The sequence below is a fragment of the Daucus carota genome, chromosome 8, assembly GCF_001625215.2.
Source record: "Daucus carota subsp. sativus chromosome 8, DH1 v3.0, whole genome shotgun sequence".
NCBI classification, from domain to species: Eukaryota; Viridiplantae; Streptophyta; class Magnoliopsida; order Apiales; family Apiaceae; genus Daucus; species Daucus carota.
This window is the reverse complement of record NC_030388.2, coordinates 33,011,350-33,035,099: the sequence shown is the minus strand read 5'-3', so window position 1 is coordinate 33,035,099 and position 23,750 is coordinate 33,011,350. Positions and strand designations below refer to the sequence as shown.

The 23,750-nt window shown below is 34.7% G+C and overlaps 2 protein-coding genes and 1 long non-coding RNA gene across 5 annotated transcripts; 2 read left to right on the top strand and 1 right to left on the bottom strand.

Annotated features, from left to right (window-relative positions):
* The first annotated feature begins 606 nt into the window (after positions 1–606).
* On the top strand, positions 607–9,636 carry LOC108199411 (uncharacterized). Its single transcript, XM_017367214.2, has 4 exons — positions 607–2,111; positions 7,102–7,673; positions 7,781–8,000; positions 8,092–9,636. The coding sequence occupies exons 1-4, from the start codon at positions 822–824 to the stop codon at positions 9,439–9,441; spliced, it is 3,432 nt and encodes a 1,143-aa protein (XP_017222703.1). The 5' UTR covers positions 607–821; the 3' UTR covers positions 9,442–9,636.
* Positions 9,637–13,789: 4,153 nt separating this feature from the next.
* On the bottom strand, positions 13,790–17,297 carry LOC108197386 (peptidyl-prolyl cis-trans isomerase FKBP19, chloroplastic). 3 transcript variants are annotated; one of them, XM_017364992.2, is made up of 10 exons: positions 17,104–17,296; positions 16,942–17,014; positions 16,507–16,683; positions 16,180–16,265; positions 16,036–16,086; positions 14,903–14,983; positions 14,778–14,822; positions 14,465–14,520; positions 14,107–14,182; positions 13,790–14,036 (listed from the first exon to the last, which is right to left on the bottom strand). In XM_017364992.2, the coding sequence occupies exons 1-10, from the start codon at positions 17,194–17,196 to the stop codon at positions 13,941–13,943; spliced, it is 834 nt and encodes a 277-aa protein (XP_017220481.1). In that variant the 5' UTR covers positions 17,197–17,296; the 3' UTR covers positions 13,790–13,940. The 3 variants fall into 3 exon arrangements, with proteins under 3 accessions (XP_017220481.1, XP_063939524.1, XP_017220482.1); XM_064083454.1 differs by lacking the exon at positions 14,903–14,983 and having other exon boundaries at positions 17,104–17,297; XM_017364993.2 differs by lacking the exons at positions 14,778–14,822; positions 14,903–14,983 and having other exon boundaries at positions 17,104–17,297.
* A 999-nt stretch (positions 17,298–18,296) lies between these two features.
* On the top strand, positions 18,297–21,519 carry LOC135148402 (uncharacterized). The gene is made up of 3 exons (XR_010286572.1): positions 18,297–18,643; positions 20,279–20,480; positions 21,274–21,519. It is a non-coding gene; the product is annotated as an uncharacterized LOC135148402 (long non-coding RNA).
* The last annotated feature ends 2,231 nt before the right edge of the window (positions 21,520–23,750 follow it).

Genomic DNA, 23,750 nt, shown 5'->3' with positions numbered 1-23,750 from the left:
GCATAATTTGTAGTATAAAATTTTGGTTATGTTTTTGGTCTGACACACCCTGTACAACTACAAGTCTACAATACGTGAAGGTCTATTAATCTTATCTTGCATTATTAAGCAATTTCAAATACTAAAAACACTTATGATGTACTACAAGACAAAATTTTATTGTTACCCTTTTAAAAATATTATAAATTTCCATAGGAAAATATAATTAGTTGGTTAACATAATTTAATTAAAACCCAATTCATCAATACTAGAATACTAATAAAATGATGTTACAATTTAAATTATAAATAATAAATTACGAATTATATACTCGCATGTGCTTCGCACGGGTTAAAAACTAATATTACTAAAAAATATATGACATCAAAATTATTGAAACCTATTTAGAATATATCGGATATTTGAAAAGTTAGAACTAACCGATTTAAGATATTGAGATCATGTCGGTGCAAATATTGAATTAAAATTATTAAAATTTATTCAGAATATATCGGATATTTAAAAAGTTAGAATTAACCGATTTAAGATATTGAGATCATGTGGTGCAAATATTGAGGCTTAAAATAGTATTAAAGAAATAGATATTTTAATTCATATTCCCGTGAGCTGCTGGACGACTGTTTTCGGTTGTTTCAGCTTGGTCCAGTTTGCGAAAGGCCCAAAAGAAAGCGAGGCAGGCCGACACCGAAGAGGAAGAGGATGAGAGGAAGGAGGTCCGAAGGTCAAAACAACATTGCATCGAGAGATTTGATTAAGTTGAGGGGAGAGAGACAGAGCTGTGCTGCTTGAACTAGCTACTGAGGTGAAATTAGAATAAAAAATGTTACCTCCAGAGCTCCAAGCTCGTTCTCATCGCCCACCCTACATCTCCACCTCCATCAGCGCCCCCTCTTTCCCCACCTTCAATTCCCCCGACATTAACCCTAACTACTCCAACGGCCATGTCACCACCACCAACACAATTAGCCGTAGCGGCAGCGGCAGTCGCCGATCTCTTCTCCAAGCCTCCTCCAAAACGACGTCGTCTTCCTCTCGATATTCTCCGTCTTCCTTCGTGCACAACGCCAGGATCGCCGTGGCTCTCGTCCCCTGCGCCGCTTTCCTGTTAGACCTTGGCGGCACTCCTGTCGTCGCTGCGCTGATTCTCGGTTTGATGCTGGTTTACATTCTTGATTCGCTTAATCTTAAGTCCGGTGCCTTCTTTGCCGTCTGGTTCAGTCTCGTCTCCGCTCAGATCGCCTTCTTTGTCTTCTCTACTTCCTCCTTATACCTCACATTTAACCAGTCGGTGCCGCTAACTGTCATTGCGCTGTTTCTATGTGCGTTTTCAAATTTCTTAATTGGAGTTTGGGCTTCGATTCAGTTCAAGTGGATTCAGATTGAGTACCCTACCGTTGTTCTTGCTCTTGAGCGCCTTCTGTTTGCCTGCATTCCTTTCGTAGCTTCGTCTCTGTTTACTTGGGCGATCGTTTCTGCTGTTGGTATGTCTCCAAATGCTGCTTCCTCTTACTATCTCATGTCTTTCTCTTGTCTTTTTTATTGGCTGTTTTCCATTCCTCGTATTTCGTCTTTTAAGCTCAAGCAGGAGATTCTATACCACGGCGGTCAAGTTCCCACTGATAACTTAATTCTCAGTGAGCTCGAAAGCTGTGTCCACACATTGCATCTCCTCTTTTCCCCCCTCCTCTTTCATGTTGCCTCTCATCACTCTGTTATATTTTCTTCTTCCTCTTCGATTTCTGATTTGTGCCTTCTTTTCTTCATTCCTTTTCTGTTTCAACTGTATGCCTCGACAAGGGGTGCTCTCTGGTGGCTAACGAAAAACGAGCATCAGATTCATAACATAAGGTTGGTCAATGGGGCTGTAGCTTTAGTTGTTGTTGTCATATGCTTGGAGATTAGAGTTGTTTTTCATTCTTTTGCCCACTACCTCCATGTTCCCCCACCAGTCAGCTACTTTCTAGTCACAGTCACTATGTTAGGTGGGGCTGCTGGTGCAGCTGCTTGTGCCCTTGGTATTATTGGTGATGCTTTTAGTTCGCTCGTCTTCTCTGGTTTGGCTGTCTTGGTCAGTGGTTCTGGAGCAATTGTTGTTGGCTTCCCCATACTGGTAATTTTATTTTTAAGGCAGCTTTAGCAGTCATATAATACTAGTATTCAAACTTTTCTTTCCTTAATCTCTCATATATGTTACCCTGGTTATATGTCTCGTTCTTCCCTTTGCTGATATTAAATCTCTCTGTTACCCTTGATGCTTGCTCCTATTGTTTATTTTAATTTACCCTGTACTGGGTTGCAGTTGCATATTAATTTACATGACATTTTAGATAAAGTATTACACAGTATGTACCTAAGACTGAATAGGTCCATCCACTATCTTATCTGCATGCTGAACTGACTAAGCTATAGTTGAAAAGTATGTTCGAGGAATTTGTACTTATATCATGATCTGGTGATATTACTCATAAATGAAGACCTGGTATAAAGCAGAGGTAGGATAGATATTAAAGAGAGAGAAAATAGGTACAGAAATATGATTTTCAAGAGGGGAATTATTTTTTTGTGCTGGTAAAACAGATTGTGGAAATTAAAATTCATCTTTTCTAGGACAAGTTTAATAAAATGGCTGAGAACAAGATAAAGCCTACATAATACAAAATGCTAATTACAAATACAATTGCATCTCAATGGTAAGATACAAAAATAAATAACTAAATTAATGATTTCTTGTTTCTTACTCCCTCCGTCCCCTCCAATTCTTATCGTTTGCAATGGAGTGCTCGGCACGCATTTTAAGGCTCATATAAAATATAGTTCTATCACTTATTTTTATAATTTTCTTTTTCTGAATAAAAATATAAACATTAGATTTTTATTCAGAAAAAAAAATTTAAAAATAAGTTATGGAACTAAATTTTATATGAGCCTTAAAATACGTGGTGGACACCCCATTCTAAATGATAAGAATTGGAGGGGACAGAGGGAGTAATATTTAAGAACTCATGAGTAAATCATGAATCGAAGAATAATCTAGAAGGCCCAAACAAGGCTCCATATGCAAGTACATGCTCTATAATGCGAGATGATTCCATGGAACATTTTTGACTTCATTGAGGCATTTAGGACAAACAAAATCAAACTGAGGCTAAGAATCATAGTCATTTTCTTCTATGATCTCCACCTTTTTAACTTGTACCTCTTTACATAATGGAGGAACCAAAACATTAAACGGGGGAGAAAAAGCAATTTAGTTGTAATTATCGATATAGTTTACTCATACTTTATACTTTGTACCTAGATTGTGTAATAATATATCAATTTTGTGTCTTTTTCTGAACATTTTGGGCCAACTGATCTTTACATGGTTATCACTCATGTTAGGTTGGTTAGTTTAACATGGTAATTATATATAAATGTGTTACTTACTGACTTGCCTAATGTTTATTCTATTTTTGTGATACTCTATTACTTGCTCTGTGTCAAGACTTGTGAACAATTGCGCTTTGTGTTGCTTATAACATTTGTATAATGGTTTATCAATTTTTATTAAAAGTGGCGATGAATTGAATACTCATCTGGCCTCTTAAATTTGAAATGCCAGTCAACAAAGTTAGCAATCACTCACCCTGAACGCCACCGTCATTGCCTTCTGAAGCTATGATGGGATTCCCAGGTCATCTGGCCATATGATTGTTAATTTCCTTGTTCTGCTGTTCAGTCCCCTTGATCTCTTGTGTCTTGGATAGTCTACTTAGGCCCATCTATACAAGTTCCAGATATATCAATCAAGCTAAACACAAATGCTAGCAAGGAGACCATTAAAGAGCTTAATATGAAATGTACAGAGACTTGTTATGGAAATTATGCTAAACATGTTACTGACATATTATTATCTGGATCATGAACAAAAAGGGTTTGAAACTTAAAGCTTGAGGATTAAAGCCTGTGTGACGATTGTAGGACCAGTTGGATCGCTTCAAAAGAGGACTACAGAAGGGATGCACCAATATTTAGAGGGTAGATCTGCAAAGTGAAGAGATGCAATGAACAAAATAAGGAATAAATGATAGAGTAGACATGGTATCTGGTATTAATTAGGTAAATTAGTTGAAGTAGACTTAGTGATAAAATTGAAATTGATTATTACTCATTAGGTAAAAATAAAAAAGTGGTAGATGGGGAAGGGATTGTGTGTGTGTGTATCGTAATATACATGCAAGCAATTTCCTAGTAATTTTCACTAGAGAATAATTAGAATATGACATGGAACTTTTCGCAAGCTTTCTTAGTTTGCAAGTCAAGCCTCGGCTCCCGGATACCTTGGAATCGACTAGTCGACAAGTCGCCCGACTAGTCGAAAAAGTAAACAAGTCGTGATATACATATATATTTGGTAAAGATAATACAATATAGATAAAAACACATCAATTTCATATTTCGAATAAAAAGTAATAGACAATAAGTTCAAATACCAAAAGTCAAGCATCCCTAAGCAAATAAAAACATAATAGATGACTGGAACCCGTGGATGACTTTTTATATCCAGTTGCTCCTCGTCTCAATTTTTTCCTGACTTTTTGACTAGTCGTCTATTCAATAACCATGCTCATAATAGTGGTGAAGGGAGGTGGATTTTTTTTAGAATCTAGATAGCGATGCCAAGAGTAAGATAAACCTTGGGACCTATAGATTTTAACGCAATTGCCACATCTTTGTTTATCTAAACAATACCTGTTAACCTGGGATGCTAAAGGAAAGTTCTAGGAGACTGAAAATAAAAAACTTGAGCGCGACTTAATATATACACCAATAATACCCGTTCTTACGCATATACATAGGTACTATGGGAAAGTTATTCTAGAAATTTCATTTAAGTTTTAGGTTAGCATTTTACGTGAAAACCATTCTTAGCAATATTAATCGTGTAAACTTGAGAGGTGAGACCATTATTCACAACCATTACATTAACGCGAGTATTAATATCAATTTGTTTTTTACAGTTCATTTCCTTTATAATTTATAATTTATGTTTTAATAAATATTTTTAAGTTGTCATCAAACTTTAGCATTTAATTCAAAGAATCATAGTTTTATAATACTGTTCTACGAGACCATAATTAAAATACATAGTAGAATATTGCACAAGTATAAAATAATATCATGTTGTAGAACCCAAATAATTTATAAAATTTTTTTCAAGTAGTAACAGCAATTTTATTTATCTATAGAACCCGAATATGATAACTATATAATCTATTTGCAGAAATCAAATATAATTTATATGTTGAACTAAAATAAATATCAAATCAGATATGAAAGTTATATTTTTTAATTTATAATAATAGCAAAGATATAAATTTCATTCTTGACTTTGTTTCATAGTGTCATTTTTGTTCTTCACTTGGTTTTGCATAACTTTATTTTTTCTAAGAAAAGAACCTTGGTACTGCAAAAATAAAAATTGTGAATAAATTGATTTTGCAATTATATATATATATAACAGTATTGGTTCTGCAAATTAGTTAAAATGTATGTTTTAAAAAATTGAAATACTTATTTATTTTTATTCTTAAAAAAATATGAGGAGTTTCTAGGTTTTCACTTGAGTGTTAAGTTAAATATTATAATATTTATTCCACTGTTCTTCTAAATTAGATCATTAGTCATATCTTAATTTCGTAATATTAAGGACTAATACACCAAATTTAATAGAATAGCTGTTAAAGTAGGCTGCTCACACGGGCTTCTTTGACATGTCATGTTAATCCAAGTGAGGCCAGCTTGTTGGGTTTTTATTAATTTATATACATTATGAAACTTGCCTGGTCAGTGAATGAGATACTTTGATGGAGGACAAGAGTGTAAAAGAATGATTATGAACTAAAAACAATAAACTTGGGTGTTTAAACCACGGAAGAATCACTACCGAAGGGTTTCTGAACCGTAGAAGGGATAATTATGACTATGGATCGCAACCCATGAATGAGACCTAATAAAATGTCTGAATAATCAAGTCTAATATAATATGTGGGGATAAATTTTTTATATAGGGGCTAAAAGCCCTAAAACATAACCTAATGGACCAAGGCATGTAAACAAATGACTACATATATTTACTATTTATCTAGACACTAAACAAATACAGTATAAACTAATAAATAACATATAGAGTAATTCTAGTTCAAAAAAAAAAACAAAAAACATATAGAGTAATTATTTGTTTCCGTTCTCCATCATACTTAATGGCTAATGATTGTTACTTTGTATTGTGTTTTTGGAATACTGCCTGTTAGCTGTCGCCAGTATTAATAAATTTTCTGTGTTAGAGATGGTGCCGAAACAAAGCAGTTCTGTTCTATGGACAGTCTTAACATCATTTGCAGTATCTAGTTTCAATGTTTCAAACTCCAATGACACTGTATCTCCTTTTGTGTAGGAACTATATGATCTTTATCTGTAGGAAATGAGTCTTTTTGAACAGAATGTTGGAAACTTTTTAAATCCCTGAACTAGTTCCCGTAAAACTAAAAGGCTATTTCCATGGTCAATACCGTATCCACATGGCCATCTCCATGAGAAATGTGTACCCTTAGCTCAATAAATCTGTTAAAGTCCATTGGTATTATTTTATTATGTCTTTTACGGTCAATGACCACTTTAATTAATAGTGCAAAGCTTTCTACAGTCCAATCCTAAAAACAAGGATTCTTGACATGATTGATAGCTTGAATTATTTTTTTACTCTTTCAATGCAAATGTGATTGTAATTAAGAACCCTATCATAATGCAAGTTAGTGTATGTACAATGATCACTCAATTAACTGATTCGGTTTGTAGGCTGAACAAAATAATAACCTGCAATGCAGCATAACTTTGGCTGTTAGTCAAGTACACAGCTCTTTGAATTTTTAGTGGTATCTTCTTGTGTCACAGATTTGGCTTTTAGCATTAAGCAGCGGGTAACAGCTGAAAAACAACCAAAGTTTCTTGCAAAGCTAGTGCTAAATATGTAGCCTTTAACAGTTATATCCGACTATATATTGTAGGCAATACTATATTTTTCTGTAGGCTCTGTTGATTATTTGTCTCTCTTTTTGCAGTTCCTTCCGGTTCCTACAGTTGCTGGCTTTTATTTGGCTCGTTTTTTAACGAAAAAGAGTCTGACATCATATTTTGTCTTTGTTGCACTCGGGAGTCTGGTAATCACATGGTTTGTGTTGCATAATTTCTGGGGTCTCAATATATGGTTGGCAGGCATGTCCTTGAGATTCTTTTGTAAGCTCATAATAGCCAGTGTTATTCTGGCATTGATTATCCCTGGTATAGCTCTTCTCCCTACTAAAGTTCACTTCTTGACTGAGGCTGGGTTGATGAGCCATGCTATACTTCTTTGCTACATCGAGAATCGCCTTTTCAATTACTCTAGCATATACTATTATGGTTTGGAGGATGATGTGATGTATCCGAGCTACATGATTGTAATGACAACGTTTGTGGGTTTGGCTCTGGTGAGGAGGCTTTTACTGGATCAACGGATTGGTGCAAAAGCTGTTTGGATTTTAACCTGCCTGTATTCTTCAAAGTTGTCCGTGCTCTTCATGACATCCAAATCTGTCTTATGGGTGTCGGCTGTTCTTTTGTTGGCGGTTTCTCCGCCGTTGCTTCTATATAAGTATGTACTGGACATTGGCAAGTCCGTATTCCTTATATGTCAGTATCCTATAAGTTTCAACTTTTAAGCATTCTATATATGTAATATTACTCTCACTAAATTTTCAGGGAAAAATCGAGATCATCTTCTAAAATGAAACCTTTTCAAGGTTATATGCATGCCTGTGTTGTTGCTTTAGCAGTCTGGTTTTGTCGTGAGACAATTTTCGAAGCTCTTCAGTGGTGGTATGGTAGACCTCCATCTGATGGTTTGCTTTTGGGCTTCTGCATACTTCTCTCGGGATTAGCATGTGTACCCATAGTAGCACTCCACTTCTCTCATGCCATGGTAAACAAAATTCTCTTGTACTTGACTCTTGGCCATCGTTTACAATAGATGTTCACTGTGTAACTAAATTGTGCCTTAATACCCTATGCAGCTGGCTAAAAGATGTCTCGTGCTGGTAGTAGCAACAGGTGTTCTGTTTATATTGGTTCAGCCGCCAATCGCATTTTCATGGACATACCATTCTGAAGTAATCAAAGCTGCTCGTGTTTCTACTGATGACATCTCTATCTACGGTTTCATGGCATCAAAACCCACTTGGCCATCATGGCTGCTTATTGCTGCAATCCTTCTAACTATAGCAGCAGTTACCTCGATCATTCCTATAAAGTACATTGTCGAGTTGAGGAGTTTCTACTCGATTTCTATGGGTATTGCCCTTGGCATTTATATATCTGCAGAATATTTTCTGCAAGCAGCTATCCTGCATGCACTTATTGTTGTCACCATGGTATGTGCCTCAGTTTTTGTGGTCTTCACCCATTTTCCATCTGCCTCGAGCACGAAGGTATTGCCCTGGGTTTTCGCATTACTTGTGGCACTTTTCCCTGTTACGTATCTTTTGGAAGGCCAGGTCAGAATCAAGAGTATTCTTGCGGAGAGTGGGGTTGGGGATGTGGGAGAGGATGACAGCAAGCTCACAACATTACTAGCGGTTGAGGGGGCAAGGACATCTCTCCTTGGTTTGTATGCAGCAATTTTTATGCTTATTGCACTGGAAATAAAGTTTGAGTTGGCATCACTGATGCGAGAAAAGGTAATAGAAAGGAGTGGTCTTAGACATGGCCAATCTGGTCCAAATAGCTCTGCTACATTCCCCCCTAAACTGCGGTTCATGCAACAACGCAGGGCTTCTACTGTGCCTACATTCACAATTAAAAGGATATCTGCTGAGGGATCATGGATGCCAGCAGTTGGCAATGTTGCCACTGTGATGTGCTTCGCTATATGCCTGATCTTAAATGTCAATCTTACGGATGGCTCAAATCGTGCTATATTCTTCTTGGCACCAATTCTGCTTCTGTTAAACCAGGATTCAGATTTTGTTGCAGGTTTTGGGGATAAACAGCGATATTTCCCAGTTACAGTTGTTATATCTGCTTATTTGGCGCTGACTGCCTTATATAGCATATATGAAGATATATGGCATGGAAATGCCGGGTGGGGACTTGAAATTGGAGGACCAGATTGGTTTTTTGCAGTGAAGAATGTGGCCCTTCTCATTCTCACATTTCCTAGCCATATCCTCTTTAATCGGTTTGTATGGAGCTACACAAAGCATACTGACCCTACTCCGCTGTTAACAATACCCCTTAACCTGCCATCTGTGATAATGACAGATGTACTAAAGATAAAGATTTTGGGCCTTCTTGGAATTATATATGCCCTGGTGCAGTATATGATTTCCAGACAGCAATACATTTCAGGGTTGAAGTATATTTAGTTAAGCAGACATTCTGTAAATTATGTCTTGTGTTTTGACAATCTTTAAGTGAGATATGAAAGTTCAGGTTTTCCTTGACTTGGTGGCTCTTGGTAGATACAAACCCCCCTTGATACAGGGGATTAGGGGAATGTGAAGTGTACAAACTTGTTGAATCAATTACTTGATAGATGTGTTTTACGATTTCAAGCTCAAGTGAACTGGTGTCTTTGGTCAATATCTCCTGGGTCTCATGTGAATGCATGAATTTATATTTATGGTACTGCACAAGTAGAACTGACCTTTACCCGTGCTGCGAGCGTTTTTTTATATTATAATTTTACCAATATATATAATTTTAAATATAAATTATTATATAATTTCAAGTATATATCTTTCAGCCTTTAGGCATCATTTATACAATTTTATTATATAAAATACATGTATATAACTTCTTAGAAAAATAATATTATTCTTCAAGTCCTCTATATTTGATCATTGATAAATGTATACTTATTATAATTGTTTTAACGATAATGGCTTGTAATAATTTGGGTTATCAGTAAATACTTTTAAAATAACTTTTTTTTGTTATAAATAATATATAACTATAGAGATAAAACTTAAGAAGATAAGAGCTATATAGAGAGAGATCATCACACTTTATCTTATTCGTCCAACCACATATTACAAGGTTTATATAGTGCCAAAACTTGTAGGTTACAAATAAGTATTACAAGGTTTATATAGTGCCATAATTTGGAGGTTACAAATAAGTGAAAGGCCAAGAGGTGTATACAATAATGGAGACAACTCAAAAGCTATGTGTGCAATAATGAGGGAAACTAAAAAGTTAGGAGTCATCCACCTAATATATAACACTCCCCCTTGGATGACTCGCATCAACAACATGCCTCGTTAAAACCTTACTAGGAAAAACCCAGTAGGAAAAACCCTAGTGAAGGAAAAAGAGTATATGTGTGTTGCAAGAATAAAATATCACGACTCCCCCTCATTTCAACATATATCCCGGAATCTGCGCATCCCAATCTTGTGCACTAACTTCTCGAAAAAAGATGTTGGAAGTGCTTTTGTAAACAAATCCGTTATCACGTTCATTTGTCGTCTCAATATGATAGCCATTATGGCGTATTTCTTTAAAGCTCAAAAGATTTCTTTTTGATCGGGTGGTAAACATTGCATTTTCAATCCATAAACATGTACCATTAGGTAGCATTATACTTGCTCTTCCAGAGCCTTCAATTATATCTGATGCATTCGATATTGTATTGACATTAGCTTTTGCTAATGTTAGATGCGAAGAATATGCTTTATTTTTCAAAATTGTGCGTGTTGTCACGGGCGGACGCACGTAGAGTTAAGAGGGTGCCCAGGAACCCACTTGGGCCTGGGCTTAAAGAATAACTTGTAATAAATGTTGTTTTTGAACTCACAGAAATTTTAGCAAGGAACCCATTTAGTCCTTACCCAATTCGATATGAGTAAAAAAGTAAAGAACACATTCCAACATAATTCAATCTATCTCAAATTCTCAACTCACCGACTCAGTCTCTACCTTCTCGATCTCCTCTGCGGCTCTGCCCAACTACCTTACTTCTTGGTCATTGATGAATCAATTTATTCCGTAGCTAGATTAATTTAAAAAATATTTCTCATGTTAATGTATTTTGTACTATTTATAATCATTATTACATCGTTTTATTTTACCATTTATATTAGGAACCCACTATAATAAATTTCTGGGTCCGCCACTGCGTGTTGTTGCACTATCTGCCAAACAAAATGATTCTTCATATTTCATGTCCCATAATAAGAGGCTACTAGCCATATTTCTTCAAAAGAAAATATAGAAATATTTTAAAAAATATAATATTTTAAAATAATTTAAACAAAAGGAGATTTCATAATATATACTCAAGCAATCATTTCAGAGTTCGAACATAAATATTTCTATAAGCAAAGCAAGGGCTTAAATATATGACTTAATTATCGCCACCACCAAATTTGATCATTTCCACATTCCCATCTTTAAAGTAATTACTGATTTTCATGTGAATGAGGTCAAAAGGATCGACTGGATCCCCACCATCAAGATGTGGCTCAACATGAGTTACAAGTACATTCAACCCTTTGAGGCATCACATTTTCTTTTGGTTTCTCCTCCACTTTTGGTGGTGATCATTTCTTTTAAAATTGGAGAAATTATGATAATCATGACCTCGACCATGCCCAAAACCAAGACCACTGGCATGTCCTCGACCACGTCAAAAAGTCTTATTTTTTATATATAATTTTTTTTTTCATAGTCATGAATAGACACAACATTCACTTCAGGGAATGGTGTAGAACCAGTCGGGTTCATTGTTTTGTTTAGCAAGGAACAATGCTAAAATAAGCTCAGAATATTTTGTGAATCCACGTTCACGATATCGTTGTTACAAGAGCATATTATTGGCGGCTTTTGCCTTATCTTGCTCGGAGGTCTTATTTCCCTCTTTTATTGTGTCACCAAGGCTCATAGCACTTAGATGGATTTCCACATCCAAAATCCATGTAAGTAATTTTTTTCGGTGACACCAAGAGCATTAAATTCAAGCTTTGTAAGATTTGATATTGCAGATATAACACAAATCACAAATATATTAAACAATTATATCTAGAAGAAAAATATATAAAATCAAGAGTTATCAATAAAACATAAATCTTATCCTGTAAGGAACTCATTACATAAATTAAACAATAAGCAGTCGATATATAAGAGGCATGCAGTAGCATTAATAAGAAACTATTATCGTTGCCGACCTGCTTAGTTCTAATATGTCTTCATTAAAGTACATGAAAAATATCAAGTGAAGTCTTCTTAAGTAAACAATATACTATTATATACCGAAAAGATAAGTGGACGCTCACATAAGAAACTGACACATGTGATGGGAGTTTGAATACCAGGAGCTACAACTCATAACATTTTAGTCTAGTAATCAGACTGCAGGCTATTTAAAAATCTTTTATGCATTCTCCAATTCTTGCCTTTAAAAGAAAGTACAGTGAGACACAACCAACAAAGGCGCATACTAATAAAAGAAAATATAAAAAGGTCAAAGATAAAACATGTATAAGGTCCTCATGCATGGTACAGAAATAAAATGAAAAAACATTATTCATTATGTGAATTACAAGGCTTATATATGATCAGAATGGAAACTTAAGATCTTGGGCCAAGAGACTCTCATCCAAATGACCATGTTTTATTAAATATGATTATGGGTGAGACTACCAATACAAGTAACTAATAGACATTGTGATCATCATGAAAGATTGTAAGAGGTGACATACGGCTATGTATTTTAAATACCAAGAAAAAATAATTATACATGCACAGATCACAGTTGTCCCTACATAAATAGGTGTGGAGCTTCTACAAAAATAACAATCATAGAGCAAAAACAAGTAAAAAGTACAAGAAATGACATGTCAAAACTATGCATGTGCATTCAGAGAATTAGTCTTATTGAGCCGTTCATGCGATCAGAAGTATAGTAACACAAATTACCTTGAAAAATCATGTCTGGCTCCTTTCAATCACCGGAACATAAAAATAAATTATATATGTAAGAACGTCGTGCTGATAACGTGTTAAAAATAATATATAACTATAGAGATAAAACTTAAGAAGAGAAGAGCTATATAGAGAGAGATCATCACACTTTATCTTATTCATCCAAACACATATTACAAGGTTTATATAGTGCCATAACTTGTAGGTTACAAATAAGTGAAAGGCCAAGAGGTGTATACAATAATGGAGACAACTCAAAAGCTATGTGTGCAATAATGAGGGAAACTAAAAAGTTAGGAGTCATCCACCTAATATATAACATTTATTTTTTTTGATAGGCAACTTTTAATTTGATCTAATGATTGATCGATTTATTTGTCGCACTATTGGATAGCCCTGTGGTGGGTTTATCCTTTGTTGTCTCCGAACATCCGGGTTCGACTCTGGCTCATTCCGATTGTTATTATTATTGTCAGGGATCCCGATAATTATTAAAATAGATACTAATTTGTAAAGTATAAAAGCTTGTATTGTCAAAAAAGAAAAAAAAAAGTCCAATTTCTAGACTTGCAAGTCTAACTGTATCTGTCCGCTGAACTACAAGTAACGCACTTCTCAGTTCTCAGCCAGATTATAGATATATCTGTGCTCGCAACTGGGACCCAGGTCTGTATTTTACTTAAAAAATGTCTAACAAAAATATTTACAGGGAGATAAAGAAGAAATGAGCCTCAAGAGTTGCCCAATTCTCAAACTCAAGGTGAAATTTTGTCATCAATAGTGGAAAGATTGTTTCAAATGAGATTTTATTGCCAAACTGAATTAACATTAGCATACTGAGACAATATATGGATAAAATACATTACAGGGTGCAGGGTACAAGTGATGACTCCACTGCAGGCTACAGCATCAGCTGTCAGCACTAAAATGGAGGGATAATTCAGCTAGTCCCAACTTTTATAAGCTCAATATCAAACAGGAGAGTTTTGTCAATCAATCCTTGGTTCCTCAGCACAAAATCCAAAGCTCGTTGGCCCTGTTAAACACAACAAGTTAGGAACTTCAAAGGAAATTTTACAAAAATCAAATAATGAAAGACTGAGTACCGAAAATGTTGTTGGTCTTGGACCACTCTTGTTATAGTCATTCTCAGGATATCCCAGTTCTGGAGGCACTATGATCCTGCACAATTCAAAGTAAAGAATGGCATGACATCCATAGGCAAGTTTCAACATATGCATTATCTTTACTACCAAATTTAAAGATTTACTAGCTCTTAAGAAGTACAGTATATGTCTGAGTTCATCAGAACATGGACATTATACATATACATACTATATATCGGTGTGCGTGTGTTACCAAGATGCATTAAACTCATAATCAACTAACCAAGATGCATTAAACTCATAATCAACTAGCATATTCTCTTGGGTATGTGCACACGTGCTACAGAAAGTTCAATACCTTCTTATGCCACCCAAAGACATGCCCGAAACAGCTTCCTCAAAAGCTGGAATCACCTGGATTAAGTAATGAATTTAGAATAATCTGCAATTGTATCTAGGTGATAAACAAGTGGTGCATGTCAACAGACTCAGGTTATAGACTTGTAGCAGTGAATATAGAAACTCCAGCATAAAGCATTGCAGACAACCCAATACACTATCTACTGCTTTCCGAAATAGAGATACTTTGTCTATAATTACTTATTCCTATTTGCCTGCTTGAAGCTTAATGACACAGCAAACATCTTTAAATTGGTGAACAAAATACTCACCTCACGTGAACCTAATTTGAACCTGTAAAAGGCTTTGTCATCTCCCTGCAGAAAGATAAACATTACTTGTCACATGTGAACAGGCAAGTTCTTTCTTTTTTTTTTTCGTACGAAGCTTGCGATACCTCGAAGGAACCACCCTTAGTCTTGTTACGCGCTTCAAATATACGGCCATAATACCCTATGGTATAACCATCCCAGTCAACCTGAAAAGTATCAACACTTAGGGAATACTTGCATTTATTTCTCTCTTTTCCTATGCTGCTCCTCATAATTATCTGAACTCACTGGCGGCACCAACAATTAAGTTCAGAGCAGATTATAATACATAGCTTCCATCTATTATTGTATTTGTCATTAAGAAGGTTATAGCTATTTTTATAGAACAACACACGGTTCTTCATTCATACCGATTCCTATAAATTGTTATAAGTGATTTAGAAGTAATAATACAAGACCAACTCTTTTAAAATAGGTAAATATACCTAAATTGCTCTTGTTCATATACAAATAAATAAAATACACTTAAAATTTTGATACCTAACCTAAAGACATTTATAATATCATGACCATGTATCAAATTCATTTCTTTCACAGAAAAGACTGATATAGACGAGATTTTATAAAGAACAAATGAAGTATAAAGCGACTTGAAGAGATTGACTTTAAGGGTTCTGTGCCTTAGATTGGCATCAACAGTTCCGTGAGCCCACTCTTGCATTTCATTTACTTGGTTTTAGAATCTAGTAGCATGATTTGCTACCTTTCTCCCACAAAAAAGTATTACGTGAATTAAACTCAAGTATTTTAAGAGGAATCTTACTTGGACAACAGACCATCTCCATTATACCAAATAATGAAATATGAATTACTAGTAATTAGTACAGATTGATATTTAATTTAGAACATATATGATTCATTACCGCAGCCCACAGGATGGCGGCATACCCTTGTTTGTGTATGGCTCTACCCCAGCCTAAACTCTTCTTCTTTAGTCATTACCCTAAAAAGTGTATCTAAGAGAACGATATCTGAAATCCACAAGAAGGTGCATATTGAACTGTTCAGTTCTTAAGGTAGCATATGTAATTTGAGACATACACTCACATATATGGTGGTTGAAGATTAAAACTCACAATACAGGTGGAAGTTAACGACGCACATGCAGAAATATCATAAAAATTATCTTCTGGTGAAATCCTCCTACTTTGACTATGAAACTTAAGAAAATACAAAAAACTGCTGAAACATGGCTTACCACTACCATATCCCCTTTTTTTGGCATAGGTCCATTTCCTACTCGCAAATCCTGCATTCTTCATACAGATTGAAACTAAAACCAAATTACAAATCATGTAGTGTGCAAGTAGATACTTATTATACATTAAATTTAGCAAGTGACCTTGTACTGGAGCCCTGAATTGGTTTCAATATAGTCAGGATATCGCATCTTGGTCTTGCCATAGTCCTTCCCCTTAAGCGCTGGCACTGTTAATTAAAAGTAAGACAGCAATCATCAGAATCAAGTACAAAACTGTTGAAATAAATTCATTACACAATGCTTGAGAATCCACATGTTTATCTACACTTATACGACCCTAGAATCGCCATATTCTTTCTAATTAAAATAAAACCCTCGAGTGAGAAAACAACAAAATGAAACCGCGTGCCCTCTAAGACAAGGTTAAACACTGTAAAATTAGTAAAAGAAACGAGCAGTTGAACTTACTGTCAGCAAATTCAGATGCGTCAGCAGCACCATGATCATCTGAATTATTCATCAGCACCGACACTAACAACCCGATAGAGGACATCACAGCTGTCCTTCGGTGAACTACTGGAAGTGATTTATAATCTAGAGGGGCACTTTCTCCCTGGCCAATTACTAGTTCACCACAGCATAAACCTGATAAATGGAGGACCGGATAAGTATATATGGGAAAATATATTAATTTGAAAAATAATAGAGTGAAGAAATAACAGGATCAAAATGAAGACCTTTTCCTGACATGTGGAGGGTTTTAAAAGAAATAAAGATCGTATTATGTCTTCACAGATGGTAATGTAACACACATTTTATATTATCTTCAACTCTAAAATGGAACCACACAGAAATGGATAAATAAAAACATTACTCAGAGCTTAATCGGTGAGAATAGCTAACCCTGTGAAACGGGCATTCTGGAAAGCCTATGTGTTACGTGGGAAGACGGAGGTCTTGGTAGTTGGTGGCTAAGCTGAAAATGTAAAGCGACGATTAAGATAGCAGATAATAAGTAGGAGGAGGAGGAGGTGGAGGAGAGTTGGATATCTAAATTGGGCATACCGCAGGCAATGATGTTGAAGGAGTTTCTGCAGATGCAGGATGAAACCCAACAACTGAAGAGGAGGAGGAGGAGGAGGAGAGCAGCAGCGCCATTTCTAAGTAATTAACTGCTTCTCTCTGTGTTCTCTTCTACTGTATATACATCGCGGGACGATAACGGCCTCACCTTTGGTCTACGCCCTTTCTCCAAACTAATTTGTATTTATTATCTTTTCTTCTTTGTTTTTCTTTTTAAATTTTACTTTCATCAAGTTATTAACAAAATAATACCAAGTTCAAATATAATATATATTTAAACGAGTGCTAAAATAGAACCATGGAACCACTAAGATTTTTATGGTTCTATTTTAATGACCGATTCTCTCTTGAGCGTGACCCTCTTTTATATATATCAACTTATATTCTTCTTATTTCTTTTGTTTTATTTTCCGGATTTTTGGAAGAAGACGAATTTTTCTTTTCGGACATTAAAGTTTTATTGTCTAAATTTCCCCGATCATCTTGCATGTCCGACGGTTAGATAATAAGCTTTCTTAGCTGAAAGAATTATCACGGTTGTGACAACCCGGATTTTTCAAAATATTTTATTAATGGTTTTTATAAAAAGGAGGAATAAAATTTAATATTTTATTCCAGTTTGGTAAATTAAAAAAAAAATATTTAAATATATTTGTTTAAATATTTTCCTGGTCATCGGGGTTATGGGAAAATATCTGTTGATCGTGCAATTATCTGTTACGAGATTTAATTGATCTATTTGTATACGATTATGTTTGTGCGTGCATTTATTCCTGCTTTTGATATTATGATACAGTTTATTAAAATATATTATCCTCTTAAATGGATATTTATTTTTGTAAAAATACAAAGATAATTTCAAAAATTATTTTAATTGCTCGATAGTGATCACAAATATTTTTAGGAGTTTGTAAAATTTTAAAAATCTTATTTCTATAAGGACATGATTTTTAATTAGTTTCTGAACGCAGCTAACTTCTAAATTTTGTAAAAATTTTGAAAATGCTCTGTAAATTATGAGTATTTTATTTTATTAGTTTTATAATATTTTGGGATTTATAAAAATATTTCGGTAATTTTTGGGAGAAGTTTTACTAATAAGTTATCTCCGTAAATCAGTTAAATACGGATAGAGGGTAAAAACATTAGTTAGCTTATATTAGGTGGCAGCTTCGGTTATTGCCACCGATCAATACTCTTTTGTTTTTCTTCAGCCACGTAATACACCTCCTGCAGTCACCTCCTTTTCCCCAATTTCAAAACCTTCCCTCTGTTAATCTCTCGACCTCACCGCCTCTTCCCCCCTCACTTCTTCCCTCTCCGCCGCTACATCCTTACACGCCCTCTCAATCTCTTCATCCACATAATCACTTATCCTACGTCTCTCTTCTCTCAGCAGCAGCGCCGCTCTCCTCCGTTTCTCCTTCTACTCGAAGCCGTGCTCCTTCCCCTGGGGCTCTCTCTTAATTGATTTCACTTCCTAATTAGAAGTTCATCGTGTTCCATATTCGTTCGAATTTAGGTACAAATCAGACCACTACCTCTTTCAATTACGTATGTATGTGTATGTATATAAGCATAACTCCCATATGTTGTGCTGGGTTATGTAAATTGGGTAGTGTTGGCTTGACTCGGAGTGCATAATTGTTTATATGTTTGTGTATATATGCTTTAATTGGAGTCTTAACTTTGGACATTGTGGGGTACTTGAATTAACAAGAGTATATGACCGGGTATCAAACTTGTTGATGTAAGAACATATGTACAAGTATGATGATTGTTTACATGTTTTTGGAAGGATAATTTAAGAGTTTAAATAGTGGATTAAAGTTTTAAAACTATATGTGATCAAAGTTGAATTTCTAGACTACTGCAGGTCTGTTATTGCGATACAAATTCTGGGCTCATAGGGTCGAGTTATATGCTTAATCTTTGTATGGTTATGTGCTCCTTGAAGTCTATTTTCTACTCGCGAAAGAATTAGATTAATTTAATAAATGAGCTAAAAGATATGTATGTTTTAGTGTGAATTGAGCAGAAAATTCTGGGCAGGTGTGTCCTATTCCACGCCCTGTTTTGCTACCTTAGAATCGAGCTTTGCCTCTGAAATTTTTATTGGAGTTGGATGTTAGTATCTGGAATATGTTATTAAAATTTTATACAAACAGACCAATTTTTCTATTTATTAAAATTCTTAGCGTGGGGCTGGTTCTGCAGGACAGATTCAGGTTCTTAACTTGCAGGCTCTGTTTTAGTCCCTTAAACATGGAATTTGGTTCTGAAATTTTTATAGTAGATTGGATTAATGTTTAGGGAGGTCTCATAAAAATTTCAAGTAAAAATCATGTATTTCCGATTTATTAAAAATGTTTGATTATCAGTAGCACAGATTTGTGAAAATTCTGTTTTGAGGTCACAAAGAGAATTACTTTCACAAGTTCAAATCTATGAGTTGAGTTGTGATTAATTATAGTATAAATGTATACGAGTGGTTGTTGGTCAACAGTTGTTAAATTACTTGATTTATATGTGTATAAATTCAAAAGATTTAGTATTCTGATTGTTTTAATAAATTATTTGGTGTCTTAATGTAATGCTTGAAATATAGTAAATTAAGAATCCCGAATATTTTATGGATAAGTTTTCTGGAAAGTTACTTTGAGTATTGATTATACGAGGATTAAGGAATTTAAGTTCCTAGTTATATATATAAATATACTTTGAGTATCTTGAAGTATATCTGTATATATGATTGGAAACTTCATTCCTTATAGTATAAAGTGATATACGAATTATTAAGTTGTAATTGAGTTCAGTTTATTATTAGTTAGCAGATGTTGAGTTATTGGGTTAGGAACTTGTTTAATTGGTTGTTGGTATTAAATTAAAACAGGTGGATAGTCCGGTAAATAGAGGAGATGCTGCCGAATTTTCGATAGGATATATATATGTTTTACTTGTTGAAGGATATTAAATAGTTAAGAATAAGGTAACATGGTTGATTGAAACATGTTATTTGTTAATTTATCAATATTGACTTTTAATAGCTATAAAAGTTAATTGTTCAACTATGTGCTATGTGTTTATCTAATTGTACTATGTATATGGATTTACGAAGGGTAGCTAATTACGGATTTGATACGTTATTCGATATTAGTTAACTCCGTCGGCATCGACAACTGAAGTACCGTGTCACTCTTGGAGAATCAACCGAGACTTGTCTATCAAGGACATATCAAGGACATTCAGAAGTTTTTAAATAGCTTTGCGAATTGAATGAGGAATAGTTCCTTAAAACGAAGCTGTGCTGTGAGATAGTTTGGTAGAATTAAATCGGTATGAAAATCAGCAGAACTGAGGCAAGTATCCCTATCTTCACTTATTGTTCAAGTGATATTTTCTTTAAACCCTTATGCAAGTAATTCTATTCTCAACTTGTATTTACTGCAAGTATTCCTGTTCAAATGCTATATTTAAAAGCTGAGTGCTCTTTCCTTAAAACTTTTACTTGTTGCAAATGCATGACTTAAGTACGATTTTGAGTTGGAAAGAGTGACTTACCAAATTGATACACATGGTTTCAAATCTCTATAAATGTTTTTCATCACTCGGTTTAGTTCCTCGGTTGTAAGGCTTATCCGTTGTAAGTATACTTCCTATGGAATAAACCTTTTCTTAAAAATGCAATTATTTAGAACTGGGAAGCAAAAATAACAGATATTGGAGTTGCGTAAGAGGTCCGTTATCCCATAACGGCCCAGCTTAGTTGATTGCGTAAGAGGTCCGTTACCCTGTAACGGCCCAGCTTGAAGGGTGCGTAAGAGGTCCATTTTAGATGGCCCAGCAATGTATAAAGACCTAGCTAGTCTTTAGTTCCGGAACAAATTTTAATATAGGACATTTGTGTAAACAATGTCCGGGTTATCAATGGACTGATCATCTATGATAACTTTTAAAAACGTCCAATATATCTGAATGCTTTAGAAATTCATATATACTTTTGAATTGTTTTGGTTTCAAGTTAAAAGCATGTTGTTTTGTATACTTCCAGTTCAATTACTTTCTCTGCATTAACTCCTGTTTCTTTTTAACTATTATACTTGCTGAGCATTCTTTTGCTCATTCTTGCTATTTCTTCTCTAACTCTTTCAGATAGTGTTAAAGATGATTCATCTGTCTAGGCTGCGCGTAAGAGTAATGCTAGGCAAGGATTTCAAGTGATTAGTTGTAACTGAATGATCAGGTAAAGTATTCAGGAAGATGTCTGCGAGATTAGTGGTAATTAGAGTTGGCTTAATTTCGCTTCAAATGTAAAATAAATTTATTAAATATTATCAGCTACTCTGATAATTTAGATTGTATTGTAATAAGATTTATTAGTTGTGATTCTGATTTCAATACTATAGCCTGTTTGCGATCCTGTTTTAAAGGGGGTGAAATTGAGTTCTAATTTAAATCATTTTTTTTCATTTCCAGGTTTTGAAATACTTGTTTTTACTTTCTCTCAAAGATACAAGTTTTAAATTATTTTTCTTTTAGTGGCTCAAAAATACAGGTTTTAAATTATTTTTATTTACACGTGGCACCAAATCCAGACCCCCGGATTTGAGGGCTGTCACAACGGTGAATTACCGGTTCAAACTTGTGAGATTTAGGGGTGTGTATTTAATTGGGATTTTAATTGATTGTTTTTAGTCCATGGATTTTAATGGATTGTATGTGATTTTGATTTTGTGCGGATTCTTGATAAAATGCCGCAGAGTTGATAGGATTTAAGCACAATGCTTCAAAATCCCATTGATTTTGGTGGGATTTCAAAAAACTTAAAATACACCGAAGAATGCCACAAAATCCATCATTTTATGAAATCCAAAAAAATCCATCAGCATTTGAATACCATAGATTTTAATGGATTTTAAACAATGCCAATTGAATACCATCGGATTTTAAAGCATAATTTAAAATCTCAATTGAATACCACTAGATTTTGTAGCATAATTTAAAATCTCAATTGAATACCTCAAGATTTAAATAGATTTCAAACAATCCCAATCGAATACTCTCGAATTTCATGAATGAAAAAAAAATGTTTCAAAATCCCAATCCAATACACCCCTCTTATTCTCATTTTCAAAAAATATAAACCATGCTTCTTGATCTAAGTAAAAAAATAGATAGTAAAAAAATAGATTACAAGTGAAAGGTATTAAAAGTCATTAGTGATTAAAGTGTTTGAGAAAGAAGAAGCACCGAAATAAAAACTAGAGTAAATGACAAAGTGATGGCCGTAGTTTTCCAAATTTTACAAGATGGTGGTTGGACTTTAAGAGCAAGTCCAACAGTGTCCTAGGTAAAGGCCTAAATATAATATAAAAAAATTATGTCCTAGTAGTTTAGGACATATTTTACTAACTTCAACTCCAACAATGTGCCTTATTTTCACTATATGTTTAATATTTTATTATTAAAGGTTCACTTTTATCATTAAAACATAATATAAAGTAGAGAAAGAAAGAGAGTGTTAGTTTTCCCCTTCATTAAAACAACTACTTTTCTCTCGAAACTCAACCCCATGATTTTCCCCTTCAATTCGAATTAACAAAATCAATGTCTCGGCTGTTTCTATTTTTACATCTGTTTCTTCTTCAGATCTTTAAATCGTTCATTTGAAAAAATTGAAACAGTTTCTTTGTTTAAAACGCCTTATAATTTCAATCCCTCTCTCGCTCATCTCTCTCCCCGTTTCTATTCCTTCCACCGCTGTACGCCGGCCGTTGCCGCCGCCTCCGGTTTTCGGTAAACCCCATCGCCGCCTTCTTTTCTCTCCCCCTGGCTCCCCTGTTCGGCTGTGTACTGTGTGTGTATATTATGGGCGAGTGTTTGTTGTGGATTGGTAAGACTCGGGTTGCCGTTTGATTACTTGATGGCTGGTTAATCGTTCCTGCATAGTTTGATTTTGTTTCGTGGATCGGCCCTCGTCTCTTTTCGCGCTCTTTCTCTCTCTCTCTCTCGAACAATTTGAAAATGGCGCTGTTTATCTATCCTCAGGAAGTGAGTTTTGTTGGATATTCTAGGTCCTTTCTTATCGTCGAGCCTATCGATGTCGACGAAGCCAATCGACGATCTGCTTATTGAATTATTTCTTTTGATTGATTTAATCTTTATTTGTCGTCGTTATTTTTTATATATTGATATTCATCCATATTTATATATTTTTGTGTTGTTCTGGTATTGCTAATTGTTATGGATGTAGGAGCTTCTTCACATCCATGGTGGTGATGGATAGATCCAGAAGGGGTGGAGAAGAAGGGACCAAATTTGGTGATAATTGTGCCTTAATTAAAAAATATTAATTATTCTTAATTAAGGTTTTTAGTACCATTTATGGCGACCATGATTGGAGCATCATTGACCCATTGAGGCATTTAAGTGCCATAATGTTGGCTCGTTTATGTTTTTATTTTAATTTTTTTCAAATTTGCTCGTATTCGTTTCATTCTGTTTTGTCTTATTTTCAGGATGTTTGAAAAAGATTTTAAGAATTTATTTATTAAGGCTGCTTCCGAGAAGACGCGAACCTTGGTGTACAAGACAGTTGAGCTACAAACAGAGATAGAAAGGAATAAAGA

What these genes read in the sequence shown, in the direction of transcription:
- LOC108197386 (XM_017364992.2), bottom strand. Translation starts at nt 17,196, where the DNA reads ATGGCGCTGCTGCTCTCCTCCTCCTCCTCCTCCTCTTCAGTTGTTGGG. An exon ending in ATTCAGGGCTCCAGTACAAG is followed by an intron (nt 16,087 to 16,179) that starts GTCACTTGCTAA and finishes TGAAGAATGCAG; the next exon opens with GATTTGCGAGTAGGAAATGG. An exon ending in TCAAATTAGGTTCACGTGAG is followed by an intron (nt 14,521 to 14,777) that starts GTGAGTATTTTG and finishes TACTTAATCCAG; the next exon opens with GTGATTCCAGCTTTTGAGGA.
- LOC108199411 (XM_017367214.2), top strand. Translation starts at nt 822, where the DNA reads ATGTTACCTCCAGAGCTCCAAGCTCGTTCTCATCGCCCACCCTACATC. An exon ending in CCGCCGTTGCTTCTATATAA is followed by an intron (nt 7,674 to 7,780) that starts GTATGTACTGGA and finishes CTAAATTTTCAG; the next exon opens with GGAAAAATCGAGATCATCTT. An exon ending in TCCACTTCTCTCATGCCATG is followed by an intron (nt 8,001 to 8,091) that starts GTAAACAAAATT and finishes TACCCTATGCAG; the next exon opens with CTGGCTAAAAGATGTCTCGT.